Source organism: Crotalus tigris, unplaced genomic scaffold (assembly GCF_016545835.1).
Source record: "Crotalus tigris isolate CLP2741 ecotype Arizona unplaced genomic scaffold, ASM1654583v1 scf7180000023675.2660513, whole genome shotgun sequence".
Lineage (NCBI taxonomy): Eukaryota > Metazoa > Chordata > Lepidosauria > Squamata > Viperidae > Crotalus > Crotalus tigris.
Window position 1 is genome coordinate 1655216 of NW_024100112.1, and position 18276 is coordinate 1673491.

General features: G+C 44.5%; 1 protein-coding gene across 4 annotated transcripts in view; it reads right to left on the bottom strand.

Moving 5' to 3' along the window:
- The window catches only part of NEIL3 (nei like DNA glycosylase 3), a 40451-nt gene extending 22658 nt beyond the window's left edge, over positions 1–17793 (bottom strand). For 2 of the 4 annotated variants that reach the window (XM_039320651.1, XM_039320650.1), the window contains exons 1-2: positions 17474–17791; positions 11003–11121 (exon numbers count right to left, since the gene is read on the bottom strand). In XM_039320651.1, the coding sequence (XP_039176585.1) occupies positions 11003–11121; positions 17474–17632 (278 nt within the window). In that variant the 5' untranslated portion in view covers positions 17633–17791. Of the gene's footprint in view, positions 1–11002; positions 11122–17473 lie in introns of all 4 variants that reach the window. The other 2 variants (XM_039320652.1, XM_039320653.1) reach the window with 2 other exon arrangements.
- Positions 17794–18276: the final 483 nt, after the last annotated feature.

Consider the following 18276-nt stretch of genomic DNA (forward strand, 5'->3'; position numbering starts at 1 on the left):
CTCCAGGGACAGTCCATGCCGCTCGGTGTTTAGGACTCATGCATCTGTGGTGGTGGCTTCCCACTGGCAGGCAAAGAGAGAGAGTCTGCCCCTGATGGGAGGATCCGCCTGAGAGTCACCTGGATTGGTGGAATGGGCAGCCACTCCCACAAAAGGGCCGTTTGCCCTGAAATTGTTGTCTGGGTCTGGAAACTTGTCTGTCAGACTGTCTGTCTTGCCTGATAGGGAAAGAAGGTTGGGCTGGGAGTAGTTGGACCTGGCTCCAGCGCGAAAGGGCTGCCTCCGTGAGTAGGTGTTGGGACGTTTGTCCGACCGTTTAAGGAGGTGATTGAGGACCTTACATTTATCCTTATTTTCAGTGAGGTAAGGATTCAGAGCAACACCAAACAATTTCCCTCCGTGATAAGGGGCTGCTGACAAGTGCCATTTGGACTTGGCGTCAGCGTGCCAGTGTTTCAACCAGAGCATACGGCGACCAGTGACGTTGGATGCCATGGCTCTGGAGAAAAATCTGGCAGCCTGGAGGGTGGCATCGGAAGCATATTCTGTAGCTGCCACCATCTTACTTAGATCTTGATGCGTGCGGATATCATCCGCCGGTATCCTGGCCTGAAGCTGTCTAAGCCAGCGGAGAGCAGACCTGTTAAAAAAGGATGCAGAGGTAGCTGCTCTGATAGCCCACACTGCGGCTTGATGTGTTCTACAGAAAGAGAGCTCACATTTACAGTCCTCAGCCTTGAGGGCCTCAGAAACGTCACCAGGAATGACGGTTGGAGACACAAGGGGTCCTAAAGGTTCATCTACTGCGGGTACCTCCAGAACCACCTCCAGGTCCTGGGCCATGTTATAAAGTCTTTTCTCATTGCTACCTGGAAGGGGAAAAGAGGCTGGGGATACCCATTGCTTTCGGACCGCGTTGAGGAACATGGGAGGGCAAGAAATGCGGTATTGTGTTGTTACTGGTTCGATGAAATTCGGATCCGCCTCCGAGTCTGGAGTGACTGAAGTTGCCGGCGTGAAAGGATCGGGTCCAAGATGTGCCGTGGAAGTGGCCTTACAAAGCAGGGTCACAAAAAAGGCAGGGTTAAAGAGACTGCTAAGTGATAGTGTCTTAGGTGAGGGTTCCTCCTCCTCAGATATCGGAATCTCCAGATCAGCCTCTTATTCACGAGATGACGAGTCCCCAGAGTAAATGGACTGTGAAGGGGAAGAAGGCGCGTGATAGGACTCAGTAGCCGGCTGGTGGGTGGGTAGAAAGGTGACCGCGGGTGACGGGGCGTTTGCGATCTGGCCTCCAGAGCGCGTTCCACCGCCTGTGCAATCATCTCAGCTAGACGGTCCTCTGTGGGGAGGGGGACTGGTTCACTTGGCCTATGCCTGAGCGCAATGGAGGTGAAAGTAGATTCAGGGGCCACGTGTTGAGCCCGTGGAGCAGAGGGCGGAGTGATGGGATGAACCCTGTCCATGTCCCTCGATGCAGGAGACGGGGCATTGTCTTACCTGAACGCCTTTTCTCAGCATGAGGAATGTAGACTCCACGCATGGGTTGATTTAGTCTTCTAGCCCAATCAGACCAAACAATCAAAGTTGCCACGCCTCTGCAGGGTCTGACCATGCCCCAGTTTTTGAAAGGGCGGAGCGAATGATTGTGTGATGAGATGGCTCCGAACTGCTGACACTAACCTAGCTGCTAGTAATAATCAGGGAGGGGGTGGAGTCTACATTCCTCATGCTGAGAAAAGGCGTTCAGGTAAGACAACGCCCCTTCTCCAGCATGTAGAGGAATGTAGACTCCACGCATGGGACATACCAAAGCCCCTATGATTCCACGGGTGGGAAGCAGATTGGTTAAGTGTCGTTGCTGAAATGGACCACTTGTTGTAAAACCCGACGGCCAAATGCAGCCTCCGCGGAAGCAAACTTGTCGAATTTGTAGTGGTGAATGGTGAAGGGGACGACCACGTAGCTGCCTTACAGATCTCCTCTATGGACGCCTGAGTCTGCCACGCCGCCGATGTGGAAGCGCTACGAGTAGAGTGCGCTGTCAGGCGGCTTGGGACAGGTAAAGAGGAAGCCTGGTAAGATTGAGCGATACAGGCCTTGATCCACCTGGCTATAGTAGAGGAGGAAACCTTCTGTCCCTTGGAAGTTGAGTGGAAAGAGACAAACAATGCCTCCGATTTGCGAAAGGAAGCTGTCCTCTTAATGTAATGACGTAATGCCCTACGTACATCTAGGTAATGCCACTGCTTTTCTAGTGTGTGAGAAGGATTGGGACAAAAGTTTGGTAGTACAATGTCCTGAGCCCAGTGAAACAGGGTATTCACCTTGGGAATGAATGAGGGATCTAACCTCAGCACCACTCTGTCCTGATAGAAGGTACACAGGTCTTCCCTAACTGAAAGAGCAGCCAGCTCTGACACGCGTCTCGCCGACGTGATGGCTACTAGGAAAGCCACCTTGTGGGACAAAATGTGAAGAGGACAAGACCTTATAGGTTCAAAGGGAGACCTAGTGAGTGCCTGCAGAACACGAGGTAGTTCCCAAGATGGATACCTGTGTACTACCGGAGGTCTGGTGTTGGAGACTCCTTTCATAAAGGATCGGACCCTGGGATGATGGGACAATGGAGTGGCGTTGGCACAGGTGAACACCGTGGAAAGAGCGGCCACCTGTCTACGCAAGGTGTTGGGCGCTAAGCCTTTATCCACTCCATCCATGAGGTATTCAAGAATCACTGGAATAGTGACAGAAGAGATAGACAAACCCTTACAGGTACACCAGTCACAGAAGTTCTTCCAAGTGGCATCATAGATTCGGTTCGTCGCCGGCCGTCTGGAAGCTTGGATCATAGCTATCACCCTTGAAGAGTAAGATCCGCACATCAGGAACTGGCGCTCAGATGCCAGACGGCTAGTTGTAGCCACTGTGGGTTCGGATGGCATATGGCCCCCTGTGTTAGAATTATCCTCTCTGGAGGGATTTGCCAAGGGGGGGCTACGGCGAGGTTCATGAGATCCGCGAACCATGGACGCCTCGGCCAATACGGGGCCACAAGGATTAGCTCCGCCTGTTCCTGTAACAGCTTCCTGATGACAGCCGGGATCAAGGGAAGGGGTGGAAATGCATATAGAAGGCCCGCCGGCCAAGGGCTGCGGAGGGCATCTGCTCCTTCCGAACCCTGGGATGGGTACCGAGATAGAAACCGGGGAAGCTGGGCGTTCGTTGGGGATGCAAACAGGTCGACTTTGGGCCAACTGAAATGGTGAGTTATCTCCCGAAAAAGATGGGGATGTAGACGCCACTCCGAATGATCTATCGTAGATTGACTCAGAAAATCTGCCTGGTTGTTTTCCACCCCTGAAATGTGTTCTGCCTTTAGGGACAACAGATTCTGTTCCGCCCATGACCCCAGACACTGGGCCTCGGACGTTAGAATCCGCTATCAAGTGCCGCCCTGCCTGTTGACATGGGCCTTTGCCGCCACGTTGTCTGTCAGAACCAGCACGTGGCGGCCCGCCAACTTCTTGTGGAAATGGCGAAGTGCTAGGTGTATGGCTCTGAGCTCTAACCAATTGATATTTTTCTTGAGATCCCGTTGGGACCACCGCCCCTGGGCAAATTGGGATTGCAGATGTGCCCCCCATCCAAACAGAATGGCGTCTGTGGTCAAGGTTACCCAAGTCGGTTCTCTGAACAGGGATCCTTTGGACAGTGCTGGGGACAACCACCAGATGAGGGACGTGAGTGTCTGTGGTGGGACTCGCACCCTCTGTGGAAAACATGCTACACCCCGTTTCTGGTAAGGGAGTAGAAACCACTGTAGTTGTCTCGTATGAAGCCTGGCCCAAGGCACTATGGCAATACATGAGATCAGTTTCCCTAACAGCTGTGACAGCAGGAGCAGGGTTACACGTTTCTCCTTGCGCACCCTGGTGACCATCGTACGTATGCTGAGCTGACGCTCCTGAGACAGGAAAACTCGGCACTGGCTGGTGTCTATTATTGCGCCTAGGTGGAGCAAACGGTTTGTTGGGATCAGATGGCTCTTTGGGAAGTTGATTATAAATCCATGATCCTGGAGTGTCTTGATCGTCAGTGCCACGTCTGAACGGGCGTTCAGTGCCGAGGACGACTGGATTAGGATATCGTCCAAGTAGCACTGAACGCGGACTGGTACCAACCTGAGCTGTGCGGCGAGAACCGCCAGGATGTTCGTGAAAACCCTTGGAGCTGATGATAGGCCGAATGGCAGGCCCCTGTACTGATAGTGATGGTTGGAATACCTGAATCTGAGGAAACGCCTGTGATTTGGATGTATGGGAACGTGCAGGTAAGCTTCTGTCAGATCTACGGATGTAAGAAAATCCCCCGGCCGAATACTGCCCAGAATAGAATGAAGAGTTTGCATCTTGAATTTTTGGTAAATTAGGTACCGATTTAGAGCCTTGAGGTCTAGGATCGCCCTCCATCCTCCTGAGGGTTTTGGTACCACGAACAGGATGGAGTAGAAACCCAGTCCCCATTGATCTGGGGGTATCCACTCTATTGCCTCTATGCTTAACAGATGACAAATGGCCTCCTCCATGAGACCTTGTTTCACGGGATTTCTGGATAGGGGGCAGGAGATGAAGCGCCGAGGTGGGAGTGTGAGGAACTCCAGAGATAGTCCGTCTCTGATAGTGGTTAGAACCCAATTGTCCGTGGTGGTACTTTCCCATTTGTGGAAATATAGTGCCAGTCTTCCGCCAATGGGAGGAATCCGCCTCAAGTCACTTTGACTTTCGGAAAGGACGACCTCCTCTGCCGCGAAGGGGCCTCTTAGCCTGGAATTGTGGCTTTGGCTTGTCTCTGTAGCCGGACCGGTCCGATGAGCGGTCCGGCCCTCCTTGAAAGGGCCGATACCCGCTCCATGTAGTTCGGTCTGAGCCAGACTTGAACGACGGACGCCGGTTGTATGGAGAAAAATGTCTGCCCATTTTTTTGACAATATGAGTTAGTACCTTCAACTTTTCTTTGTTTTCAGTCAGGTAAGGAGTGAGAGCCTCTCCAAAAAGGCAACCCTTATGATATCGTGCCGCAGCTACTCTCCATTTGTGCCTGGTATCGGCCTTCCAATTTTTTAGCCAGAATAACCGGCGTGCGGCCACGTTGGAAGCTATGGCCCCAGCCGAATATTTGGCCGACTGCAGAGACACATCCGCCATGTATTCCAGTGCGGCCCTTAGTTTAGTGACATCCTGGTGAACCCTTACCTCGTCTGGGGATAATCTGGCCTGTAATTCCCTGAGCCAGATTAATGCAATTCTAGCAAAAAAAGAGTTAGATGTTGAGGCTCTTATAGCCCAAGCCGATGCCTGATGGGTCCTTTTGAGGGAAATCTCAGACTTCTTGTCCTCAGCCTTAAGGGCCTCCGACATATCTCCTGGGATTTTGGTGTCTGACAGTATGGGGGCGAGAGCCTCGTCTACACTCGGAACTTCGAGGACATCATTGAGGGAAGGGACCGTATCTAAGAGCTTACGATCTAATCCCCCAAGAGCAGAGAACTTCCAGGAGATCCCCACTGATACTGAATGGATTTGAGAAACATAGGGGGGCAAGGTATCTGTAGGTTCTTCATGACCGGTTCCAGAAACAGTGGGTCAGAACTCTGTCCAGAGTCCTGATCGGTCGTCCGTGGTTTCACGGGTTCAATTTTTCCGGTGACATAGGCCTTTTGTAAAAGAGGATAGAAGGAATTTGGATTAAACACCCCTACCATAGGAGTGGCCTCCGCCTGAATGTCTTCCCCGTCTGACCACATGCCTTCTTCCGGAATCTGAGCAGAAAAATCTGATATCTCGCTCCCTTCCGATTGAGGTGGAGAACCGTGATCTGAAATAACATACTCCCTGGGATGCCTAGTTTCCGTGGGCATAGGGGGGGGTTGACGGTCCTTGGACCGGAATGGCCCTCCCTGAAGCCGCCATTGCCTGAACCACTGCCTGTGAGATCATGGCTTGGAGCTGGACAGTAAATCAAGGATGTTCGGGGCCCCGAAGACCCGTCGCCATCGGTGTGAAAGATGCTGAAGGGATTTGGGGAGGGACGACTGTAGTAACCTCCCCCTGAGACCCACAAGACACTGAGGAAGGTCCTGGCTCAGCAGCTGGAATTGAATCTTGGACCTGTAATCTCAATTCTCGGTCAAAGAGGGACAGATGGTCCCGTTCATATCCCAGCAAGGGACCCTGGTCCAGGGTCTGCTCGGGAGACCAAGCCTGTGTAAGAGGGGAAGGTCGATGCTCCCCTGATGTGGATGCAAGAGGAGGTGAGGGGATAAGCTGCGTCTCTCCTGTCTGCCGCTGGGCTTTGGAGAATTGTCGCTCCAGCACCCCATGTCTGCTATCTGCTTGCTTGCCATCGACCTTAGAGGTCCGTTTGACCTTGGCCTTGGCTTTTGCAGGTGTATCCAGACTGGATGGCTTGCGTTTTATATTTCCACTGGAGGTGGATGCCTGTGAAATGGTGTTATCCGCCATATTGAAATAAACAATAGGAAATAAACAACAGGTGTTCAGCAGGAGATCCCTGGATCTGGCCTGTACTGCAGTAGAAGAAAAGACAGGTTGTCACCAGGAGATCCCTGGATCAGTCCTGTTCTGCAGGAGAAGAAAGGGCAGGTTTTCACCAGGAGATCCCTGGATCGGCCCTTGGTCTGCAGGAGAAAGGAAGGCCACGGCCCACCTGGGTGGTACAGGCCTGCACGAGGGTCTGTGAGGTCCGGCCCACCGTTAAGCACGGAGTCACTACGCGATATAAGCCACGCTACGCTCAGGGCCTGTCCTCCCCATTCAATTTTTCAGGCCCACTGTAATAGAGACAATTTGGCCGAAAAGGTATCAAATTAAAGATAAGTCTATATATGAATATAGATATATATCTTGTTTATTTTAATTCTGTTTTATTTTAATTGATTTCTTTTGACCCTCGTGTCTCACTTAGTGACGGCTAGGACAGTAAGTGCCGACCACTATGCAGACAGCGGAAAACAGGCAAGGCAAGCAGCCATCCAATCTGTTGGCACTGGATATTTAAAAGGTACTGGTAAGTCACAGTCTGGAATATTACCAGATAAAATGGAGTGAGAGACTCAAGGTATTTTCCCTATGTCCACTAGGCAACCTGAGATGGTGCTTATTAAGCAGCTGAATGAAGATCTAAAGGAATGTAATTAGAACTCTTATTCCTCCCCCCACTTAGGGAGAATCACCAAATAAGTAAGTTACTTCGTGACTGAAAAGGCTGTAATTAGGACAAAGCAGTCAATTTAATGTGTGTGATCGGGCAGAGCCCAAAATGGCGGCCGGGACAATCTGATGAGAGATGAAACAAGCTGAGAAAAAAAATCCTCTCCTGCAAGTAATCTGGTAATCAGCTCTTTTAGTCAAACAGTTCACCTGCTTTTTTTTTTTTTTTTGGTAATTTACAGCTGACAATCAACAGTAACAAGGAAGTACTTGAGTAGTGTGAGGATCGAGCCTTCTAGAGGCTCAAAATGGCGCCCGCAGGTTGTTTGAATTGGTAACTAACCTAAGAAGGTGATTTCAGTTTTCAGCTCAAAATTAGTAGTTTAGCTTCGCATTCACAGCGAAGATCTTGGGAGGGGGTGGGGGAGGTGGATTGTAATGAGGAGGCAGCAATCTACGATCAGCTGTCTGCCTCTGAAAACTCACGGAGAAGGGATTGATTAAGAGAGAAGAAATGGTGCAGCACTGAGCTCAGAGCTGAACCAATCCCCCCCCCCCAAAGAAGGAAAAAAAGGATAGAGAAGCCACGAATGGCAATAACTACCTTTCTGAATCTAAATTAGGAGCCAAATTCTCATGTGTCTTCAGGGCTGAGACCAAACGAAAACTGGGGCATGGTCAGACCCTGCAGAGGCGTGGCAACTTTGATTGTTTGGTCTGATTGGGCTAGAAGACTAAATCAACCCATGCGTGGAGTCTACATTCCTCTACATGCTGGAGAAAGGAGAGGTTCCTCTGTTGACCATGTCCCCAGTGGAGAAGCGGAGGGCCCCAGGAGCAGATCAAAAGGCGGCACTTCGGTTTGTGAGGTCTCCAACCTGGCCAGCCTCTGTGCTTTAGAGAATTCCTTCTCTAGGGCTTGGTGTCTCCTGGTAGCCTGTTTTTCAGTTCTCTTGGAGGTCTTTGGGGTAGACCTGGCCTCGGCCTTGGCCAATATCTTACCTGCGGCCTCTTGATTAGAGGATTTGTGGCGTTTTGCAGTCGAGAAGGACAGCAAGATGTCCTTTGTGGGGGGCTTAGTATACTCCATTCTCGGGTAACAAGATTACGATAGGGGGCCCCTGGTATCCGGAGACTGCTATTGGTTGGATAAGAACAGGCACACTATAGGGGACGCCTGGAATCCAGATAGAGCTGATTGTGTGGATAAAAACAGGCGCACGGTAGGGGACGCCTGGTATCCAAACAGAGCTGTTTGTGTGGATAAGAACAGGCGCACAATAGGGGACGCCTGGAACCCAGATAGAACTGTTAATATAATTGGCCCAGGATCCCAAAGACTAATCCTGGTTTTCAGAGAGACCTGGAGACACCAAGAACCCAGAAATTGAATCCAAGGAGATTAAATGTACGTGAAAGAAAAGGAACAAACCAGATAGAGCCAAACCTGCTAAGCAGGCTGTGAAATGGATATATTACAGGCCTGAGTGACTGTGGAGATCAAATACTGACTGAGGTCTGACAGGCCTTGGAATGGTGTTAGGTAAGGTTGTATTTAGAGCAGATGAAGAAAGTAGGCCTGAGGAGTCTAGCAGGTCTGCTCTGAGGCAACAGTGGCTGTGCAGGATCCCTGTGCAAACTGAGGCTCCAGAGACTTCAAATGATGGCTGCAGGGGAGAAAAGAGCGCAGAGCAGGCCCCAAGATGGCGGCCTCAAGAAAGACCCAGTCCCAATAAGGGACTCAAAAAGGCTGCCACACCCAAAAAGGCTGCCACACTCCAAATGGCAACTCAAAATGGCTGCCACACTCAAAATGGCTACCTGTCAAAATGGCTGCCACAACCAAAATGGCCACCACACTCAAAATGGTGGCCACACGAGGTCTGGCCACAAGCTCCGATCACGAAGAAAGACTGGAAAAGAGGTAATTGGCCTTCCAAACACGCACCAGCTGCATACAGCCGTTTTTAGCCTTCGCGCATGTCCAGAGGCTTTTCCAGGCAATGGGGAACTGTGGAGGGCTGAGGAGCAGCACTGAGCCCAATGCTGTCCAAGAGGAGAAGGAGGACTGTGTTACAGAGGGGAAGCAAGCCTTTATGGTTGGAAGTGGGGGGGGGGGGGGGAAGGAACGAAAACCTCCGTTCCTAGCTAAAGGCAAACAGTTCTTCAGCCAACTGAGAGGAAAAAACACAGTGCTGAATACAGCACTGTCACAGAAGACTGAAGAGAATAGAGAATAAAGAATCCACCAATGGAAACTGTACCTGCCTAAGAGCCAACTTGCTACATCTGTCTTGGGCAAGATCAAGTCGAGACTGGGACACTCTAGCCCAGGACAGGCGTTGCAACTTTGGCTGACTTGATCTGATTTGGCAGGAACACAGTCTAAACCCATTGGTGGAATTTATCTCCAGTGCTGGAGAATAGCTTGACTCCCTCTTCTTTGTGGCAACCCGAGATATTGGAACACTGCTATCATGTCACCCCTCGTCCTCTTCATTAAACTAGACATTCCCAATTCCAGCAACCATTCCTTGTATGTTTTAGCCTCCAATCCCCTAATCATCTTTGTTGCTCTTCTCTGTACTTTCTAGAGTCTCAACATCTTTTTTAGATCGTGGTGACCAAAACTGGATGAAGTATTCCAAGTGTGGCCTTACTAAGGCATTGTAAAGTGGTATTAACACTTCACATGATCTTGATTCTATCCCTCTGTTAATGCAGTCTAGCACTGTGTTGGCTTTTTTGGCAGCTGCAGCACACTGCTGGCTCATATTTAAGTGATTGTCCACTAGGACTCCAAGCTCCGTCTCACAGTTACTACTATTGAGCAAGGTACCACCTATACTGTACCTGTACATTTGGTTTTTCTTGCCTAAATGTAGAACCTTACTTTTTTCACCACTGAATTTCAGTTTGTTAAATAGTGCCCAATGTTCAAGTCTATCCAGATCCTTCTGTATCTTAAGTCTATCTTCTGGAGTGTTGGCTATTCCTGCCAGCTTGGTGTCGTCTGCAAATTTGATGAGTTCCCCATCTATCCCCTCATCCAAATCATTGATGAAGATGTTGAATAGTACTGAGCCCAGAACAGAGCCCTGGGCCACCCCACTACAGACTTCCTTCCATGTAGATGCAGTTTCACTGAAGACCACACCCTGAGTATGGCTAGTCAGCCAGCTACGAATCCATCTGGTGGTGATGCTGTCTAGCCCACATTTTTCTATCTTATCAAGTAGTAGGTTGTGGTCTACTTTATCAAATGCCTTACTGAAGTCCAAGTAAATTATATCCACAGCATTCCTCTGGTCCACTAATTTTGTCATCTGGTAAAAAAAAATGCAGTAAGATTTGTCTGGCATGATCTGTTTTTGACAAACCCATGTTGGCTTTTGGTAATGACTTTGTTTGCCTCTAAGTGTTCGCCGATTCATTGCTTGATTATTTTTTCCAAGATCTTCCCAGGTATTGAGGTCAGGCTGATAGGTCTGTAGTTTCCTGATTCCATTTTTTTTTTCATTTTTTGAAATACTATGGGTTTGATTGGCTCATGATCCATAAAATGGCGGGGAGGTGTCTATTTCCTTACTGTAGTACTACAATTTATGCTAAGTCGTGTTCATACTTATGAAGTTCATAGTCTTTAATATAGCTGGTACAATCAAATGTTTACTTTGTATCTGGGCAAGAAGAAAATAATTTTCGGAGAAGGATAAATAAGTCATGATAATTACTTTGAATTATACAAGCTAAGAATATATCTTTCTCACCTTAAGGTTTTCTCTCCAAAGTACATGAAAAGTTCCTTCCCCAAAGTTTCCACGCCATAGTACATACATCCATTAAGCACCTTTAAGAAACTCTGGCACAAATTCTTATTTCCGGAAATCTAAACAGTTTGAAAATATTAACAAAATAAATGTTAGGAAATAAGTTTAAGTTTGTTTTCACATTTATCCATTTATGAGACATAATTCATTTCAGGTGGTTCTCAATATATGACAACAATTGAGCCCAAAATTTTTGTTGCTAAACAAGGCAGTTGTTAAGTGAGTTGTGCCTTATTTCATGATCTTTTTTATCACAATTGTTAAGTGAATCTCTGTGGTTAAGTGAATAATGTGGTTACTAAGTGATTCTGGCTTTCCCTTTTGACTTTGCTTATTAGAAATTGACTAGAAGGTTAAAAATAGTGATCCCATGACCTCAGGACAGTGAAACTGTCATATACATGCCAGTTGCCAAGCACCTGAATTTTGATCACATGACTATGAGGATGCTGTAACGTCATGTGATAAAATAATCATAGGTCACTTTTTTTCAAGTGTTGTAACTTTGAACGGGCACTAAATGAATGGTTGCCTAAGTCAAGGACTACTATATAGGATACAGAAAGAACTGCCCTTATGCCAACAGTATATTAAAAAAGTCTAGTTTCCTCACCACTGAGTTAAAGCATTATTTACTCAGTCAGTACAAAACAATGCTGACATAATATTTGATATTTTCTTTGTCAATTCCTATCCCACCTTGGCTGCATCTATTCTAAGTCATTTCTAAAATAATTGGTTCGCTTCTCTGGTTTTGCTACCATTACTTTTTAATACATCACAGCTATCATGGAAAACACCATCCAGTGCTTTACAGCAGGAATCCAAAAGATCTCATTGAAATTTTGCCTAAGCTCCGCTTGGCTGACATGTATCTCTTCTTCCATATCCCATTTGGGCATCACCCAAGTTAAAATAATTAACATTATAATAATTAAGAACTACAAAACATATGGAAAGACTTCAGGGCAGAATAGGCCCAATGGAGATAAAAACAGACCTTATTATGGGTATATAATTATTTCTATCCAGGAAAGCAGGAATAACTAAAGCTGGCTAGCTTATGAAGAACAGGATTTCATGCTTGGCAAGAAAGGCTGTGATTGAATATAGAGACTTGGCATACAAGTGCAAATTTGTTCTTTTTCTTCAAATGAAAGAGTTGGGGGTCTGCTGACCTCTTAATTATTTAGTTGGAAGCCTGGAAACATGTTGATGTCAAAATTATGTCTGGTATTAAAAAAATCTCAGTGATGTCTGCAAATGATAATGGCACATCATAGGCATTACTGAGGTCAAGGCATGATGGTGACATAGGTAAATGCAAGTAATGAAAAAGTCACAGCATTGTTAATATCATTCAATATAGATCCTATAATATTAGTCTTGTCTTTTATGTTCATCAGCTGAGGCCCTCCTTTGTCAGTACCCACCGGAGTGTTATTTTGTTGTGATCCAAGAACAAGATCAAATTCAAATTATGCAGAATCTGAAAACTACTGCCCTACTTATAAACATTTGCTAATGTTTTATATTTGACTACTGTGTAGAAGATATATATTTAATATTGTACCATATAGAGATGTATGGTTTGAAAGGTGATTCATACTTTAATAAACAACAGGTTTTCATAAAAATGCTAATATAAATGCTATATTCATATTAGTTTAGAAGCTGGATGTCATTGAATCAAGCAATTCTGGAATTCTTAAAGAAACCATCTTTAAATACTATTCTCAAGTGTTGTAGTTGGATATCTGAGAGAAGGAAAAACAATCTTGTTCCCAAGCAATTCAGATAGGAAACTTTAGAAAAATATGTAATATGAGGTTATTTTCAGATGCAATACAGATTCTATCTCATTATTTCATAATCTATTTTTACAGCTGAATGCCTATAAGAATATGTAAACATACTTGGTAGTGACCTATATTCATATTTATTTGCTAATTGCCTATGAAACTCATAGGAGAAAGGAAAGGAAATTTATCCATTCACTCAAAGCAATCACCACTATTGATAGAAAGCTGACATCTAAAAACTCAAATAACTAAATAATACTGCTTATTTAAATTATAAGTTGATTTTAATGGACTATGGGAAAAGAATTCTAATATCAAAATTGCAATTGTGAGGTAAGAACATTAGGCAAAGATTCCATATATACAAAATGTGGGTAAGATAGCATCACCACAAAATGCATTCACAGCTGGCTGACCGGCTGTACTCAGTGTGTGGTCCTCAATGGAACTGCATCTACATGGAGGGAAGTGTGCAGTGGGGTGCCCCAGGGCTCTGTTCTGGGCCCAGTACTATTCAGCATCTTCATCAATGATTTGGATGAGGGGATAGATGGGGAACTTATCAAATCTGCAGACACCAAGCTGGCAGGAATAGCCAACACTGCAGAAGATAGGCTTAAGATACAGAAAGATCTTGACAGACTTGAACATTGGGCACTATCTAACAAAATGAAATTTAATGGTGAAAAAAGTAAGGTTCTACATTTAGGCAAGAAAAACCAAATGCACAGGTACAGTATAGTGGTACCTTGCTCAATAGTAGTAACTGTGAGAGGGATCTCGGAGTCCTAGGGGACAATCACTTAAATATAAGCCAGCAGTGTGCTGCAGCTGACAAAAAAGCCAACATAGTGCTAGGCTGCATTAACAGAATCAAGATCATGTGAAGTGTTAATACCACTTTATAATGCCTTGGTTAAGTCCACACTTGGAATACTGCATCCAGTTTTGGTCAGCACGATGTAAAAAAGATGTTGAGACTCTAGAAAGAGTACAGAGAAGAACAACAAAGATGATTAGGGGACTGGAGGCTAAAACATACAAGGAATGGTTGCTGGAATTGGGAATGTCTGTTTAATGAAGAGAAGGACGAGGGGTGACATAATAGCAGTGTTCCAATATCTCAGGGGTCAAGCTATTCTCCAAAGCACCTGAAGGCAGGACAAGAAGCAATGGATGTTAACTCATCAAAAAGAGAAGCAACCTAGAACTAAGGAGAAATTTCCTGACAGTTAGAACAATTAATCAGTGGAACAATTTTCCTCCAGAAGCTGTGAATGCTCCAATGCTGGAAGTTTTTAAGAAGAGACTGGACAGCCATTTGTCTGAAATGGTATAGGGTTTCCTGCCTGAGCAGGGGGTTGGACTAGATGACCTGCAAGGTTCCTTCCAATTTTTATTATTATTATTATTATTATTATTATTATTATTATTATTATTATTATTGTTGTTGTTGTTGTTGTTGTTGTTGTTGTTGTTGTTGTTGTTGTTATTATTATAAAATGCAGATATATTTTTCTTAATCCTTCAGAAATTAGAGGGAAAAAAAGTTGAAAATGTATTTTAAAAGCCGAACCCAAATTTCATGACATTTAGCAATTAATTTAGCAATATTTTAGCAGTATTTGCCATTCTACTATAATATCTTGACATTCTTTATGGAGTATCTTCCCAGCTACATACACAATAGTAAATAATTAAAAGACTCAAGATTGCTGTTTTCGCAGTTGCTAATTTCCTTTTGAATTTTTAAATTCCTTTGTGAAATAAACATGTTGTAAACTGAAGGTCATGGTGTAAGTTGATTACTTCAGATACGATTAGACATTGTCATTGGGTTCATGAAAGCAGAAAGTGATTAGGGATAATTTTAAGCTTTCTTGAATATAACTTTCAGTGCCAGAATCAGCTGTGAATAGCTAGATGTAAATCAAGAGAATATCACAGGAATAGTTTCTTCTTAGTATATTCTCTTTAGTGATATGTTAGATCAGGGATGTCAAACTGCCGGCCCACGGTCTGGTTGCATCATATGGCAGCCGGGCCCACCCCAGCTGCGGCAATGCAAAAAAAGTCATAATATGTTGCAGCACATCACGTGACATGGTGAGTTTGACACCCATGTGTTAGATCATTGCTTACTTTTTTTTAGTTGCATGCACTTCCGCAGCTTCTTTGATCCCTGTAACAACTTCCCTTCCCAGCAAGAGGTGATCAGGTGGGAACATATCTCACAACTGACTTAACCATGAATATTCAAGCACTCAGTAAAGCAGACTAGAAAAATGACAGGGCTTTCTTGCTGTGAACATTATGTATGAGTGAAGCTTACTTTTAAACAAATAGTAGCTTGATAATATAAAAGTGTTCCTGAATTATATATTTCTACAGAGGGAAAATTTCTTGCTTTTTTGCTACTACAATAAGGAAAAACCATCCAGTCCACAAAAAATGAAAGTTTATAATCCATCCTTTGTTGAACCATACTCCTAACCAGGGCCATAATACTGTAGGTACTAGCAGGGCTTTTTTTGGTCATAGAACGCCCAGAACGGAGTTCCATCACCTGTTTTGAATAGAACCTTGTACGGTAGGCAAGGTGGGTTGTATGACGTATGTGAGTTCTGGCACCATTTTTTTTTTTTAACAAAAAAAGCACTAGGTACTAGTATTGAATATTAAGTCATACAAGCCAGGAAAAATTTTACTGGATGAGCTGCTATATGTGCAGACTGATCTCTGGTTAAACCCAATCATCTAGCTCAATATCCAAGATTATAGGAGTTTAATATCTAGCACTGAGCCCAGTTGTAGGACTATCTGTGGGGCAGGATAGTAATGCCAGGACACATTTAATGTAAATGCACTTGTAAATTATCTGCATAGTAGTAGCACTGAGATATTTAAAATAAATGCCAACCATGACCTTCAGCTACAATCAACAAACCAAAATATAGAATCTACCAAATATTTTTCCTCTAGTTAAAAATCCATGAACACTTTGTGGATCATGTTCCCACTAATGGCATTTCTTTGCCTGCATTCAAACAAAGACAGAGACAGCAATTCTCTTGGTATATCCATCCCACCAATCAGAATTCAGGCTTAGCTCTTCACAGCTCATTAATCCAAGCTGCTCATTTATATTCCAACATCTTTTCTCCTATAAAGTTCCACAAGCCCCAACAGGGTAATTTTATGCTGGCAACACTAGTGATCAAAACTTGCAGAGAAGTGGCATGCTGTGTACATGGGAAGCAAAGAAAAAAAAATCCTCTTGTCCTAAGCCTTTACACCAATAGTATGTCTCATTAGCACATTTTTAAATAAACAAGTCCATCCACCCAGTTTATATATTTATATAGATGTATGCCAATTTCTGAATGTGATCTTTTTGCATGGTAATGGCAGTTATTCTATAGTGGATGTTCTATAACTGACTTCTTTATAATAAACAAATAAAATTACCATCTTTCTAATTAGACGGAGTGAGTGGAAAACACTTTCCTTATTATTTCTTACATGTGTTCGATGTTTGCCAGAGTTCTTCCAACTCTTTATATTAATCAGACTTGTTACGGTTGATTTATTATGTTTATGATAGGAATATATTACAGATGTTGGTTATTTTGTTTTAAGAGTATTGTGAAAGGAGAGAAAAAAGCCACACAAAAAACCCCTGCCAGAAAATCTCTCTGGTAGTCAAAAAACTTATGATTACCGAGAAAGAGATGACTGTGCTGGTTATGTTAACCTCATATCAATCAGTCATGTCTTTTGCAATTCTCATATGCAAAGGACTCTTGTGATAAACGATTATTTAGTAACTGGGCAGCTTGCATATGCTTAATCTTTAGGAACAAGAGGCTGTCAAACTCTACAGCAGCCTGCACAGTACTGCACATTGCCAATCAGATGTACTGTAGATGAAATTCAGGCCAGGCTTGCCATACAATTAATGAAAGAACCAACTGGAATGCCTAAAATTAGGGATACTTTAATCAAGCATATACTCATTTTCCATTTTATAATCCGCAAAGTAGCTTGAATTCAATAACTTAATAGGTTTAACCCAACCGTAAAACAAATACTAAGGATTAGCCTAGATGAGTTGTTTAAGTTGGTTACCTGTCTATTGAATGGCACTGATGTCTTGGCAGAAATGATTCAGACAGGAATTCTAGCAGTTAGAATCTGTTTCTGCTACTCCGGATTTTAGTCATTATTAACAGTATTTGTGAATAGGTACCTGCCTCTCAATGGTATGGGAACCAACTGCTACTTATGAATACTTTCTGCTCTCCACAGACTTCAACACCAGAGCATGGTTGCCACAACCGCTTTCCCTCATTTAAATGAGTTAGGGCAATTAAGTGACATGGATTCTTGGTCCTACCTAGTGCTATTAATTTCATATTTACAATTCCGCACACACAAAAAACATGCTTTGAAAGATTCCTCAGTGTGGTTTGCTGCCCTTGTCTCGGGGAAGAGCGCAGAAAAGGAAACTGCCGCATCCAGCTCGGGCCTAATTGCAATCCAAGAGCTCTGGGGAGGAATGTGAAGTTTGTGCCCGCTCCTCCGTGGTAGAACTTCGGGCGCTACTAACCTTATCCGAGACGCCGTCAGCGGCTCTTCTCTTTGAGGCTCCATCTTGCGATGCAGAAGGGACCAGTGCAGTTCCCCGCACACACCTCACGATTTGACCCGGTGCTATTCGACTACTGATCTTCTCCCCGTTCAGCTTGCAACCGGGACCTTCCACCATATTGGAGGGAAAAGGAAAAACGGCTGGCGAAGCTTTATTCAAATTTCGCGCCGCCACTCCTGCATAACTATTCCACCCAAGCCGAGACAGTGAGCTTTTGGTGATCTCACAAACACAAGCAGAGAGAGCGTGGGAGTCCGATTTCTCCTGAAAAGTTTTTGAACAGCGGGCTCCGGATGTGAGTCTTATTTTTCTTTCTTAAGCATAAAATGTGCTCCTTTTCATTCGAAGTTCATGGGCAATATAAACAGTCGAACTCCTTTTCCACAAACAAGAAAACGAAAATAATTTCTCCCAGCATCCAAGTTTTGGATTGCTTCAGGTTAAAACTTAAATTAAATTAAATACCTTGTTGCAAGCTGCTTCCACTGTTTCTTTTATATTGTAAAAGATATTGAGATTTTTTTTTCAGTAAAGGTTATCTCAGTCTATCCTACCTTTAACAAGATTGTTGTAAGGAAAAAGGAATGTGGCTTGTAGCTGGAAGAAAGGAGACCTATAAAGGTGAAAATAATTTTTAAAAAAAGCAGGAGAAAAGGAAACTTTTAAAAGGGGAGCTATAGAAGCTGGTTATTTTAATTGGGATCAGACTGTAGGGAAAGGAAGCCCAATCTTCACATTTTGTAAAACGTTCAATTTCATTG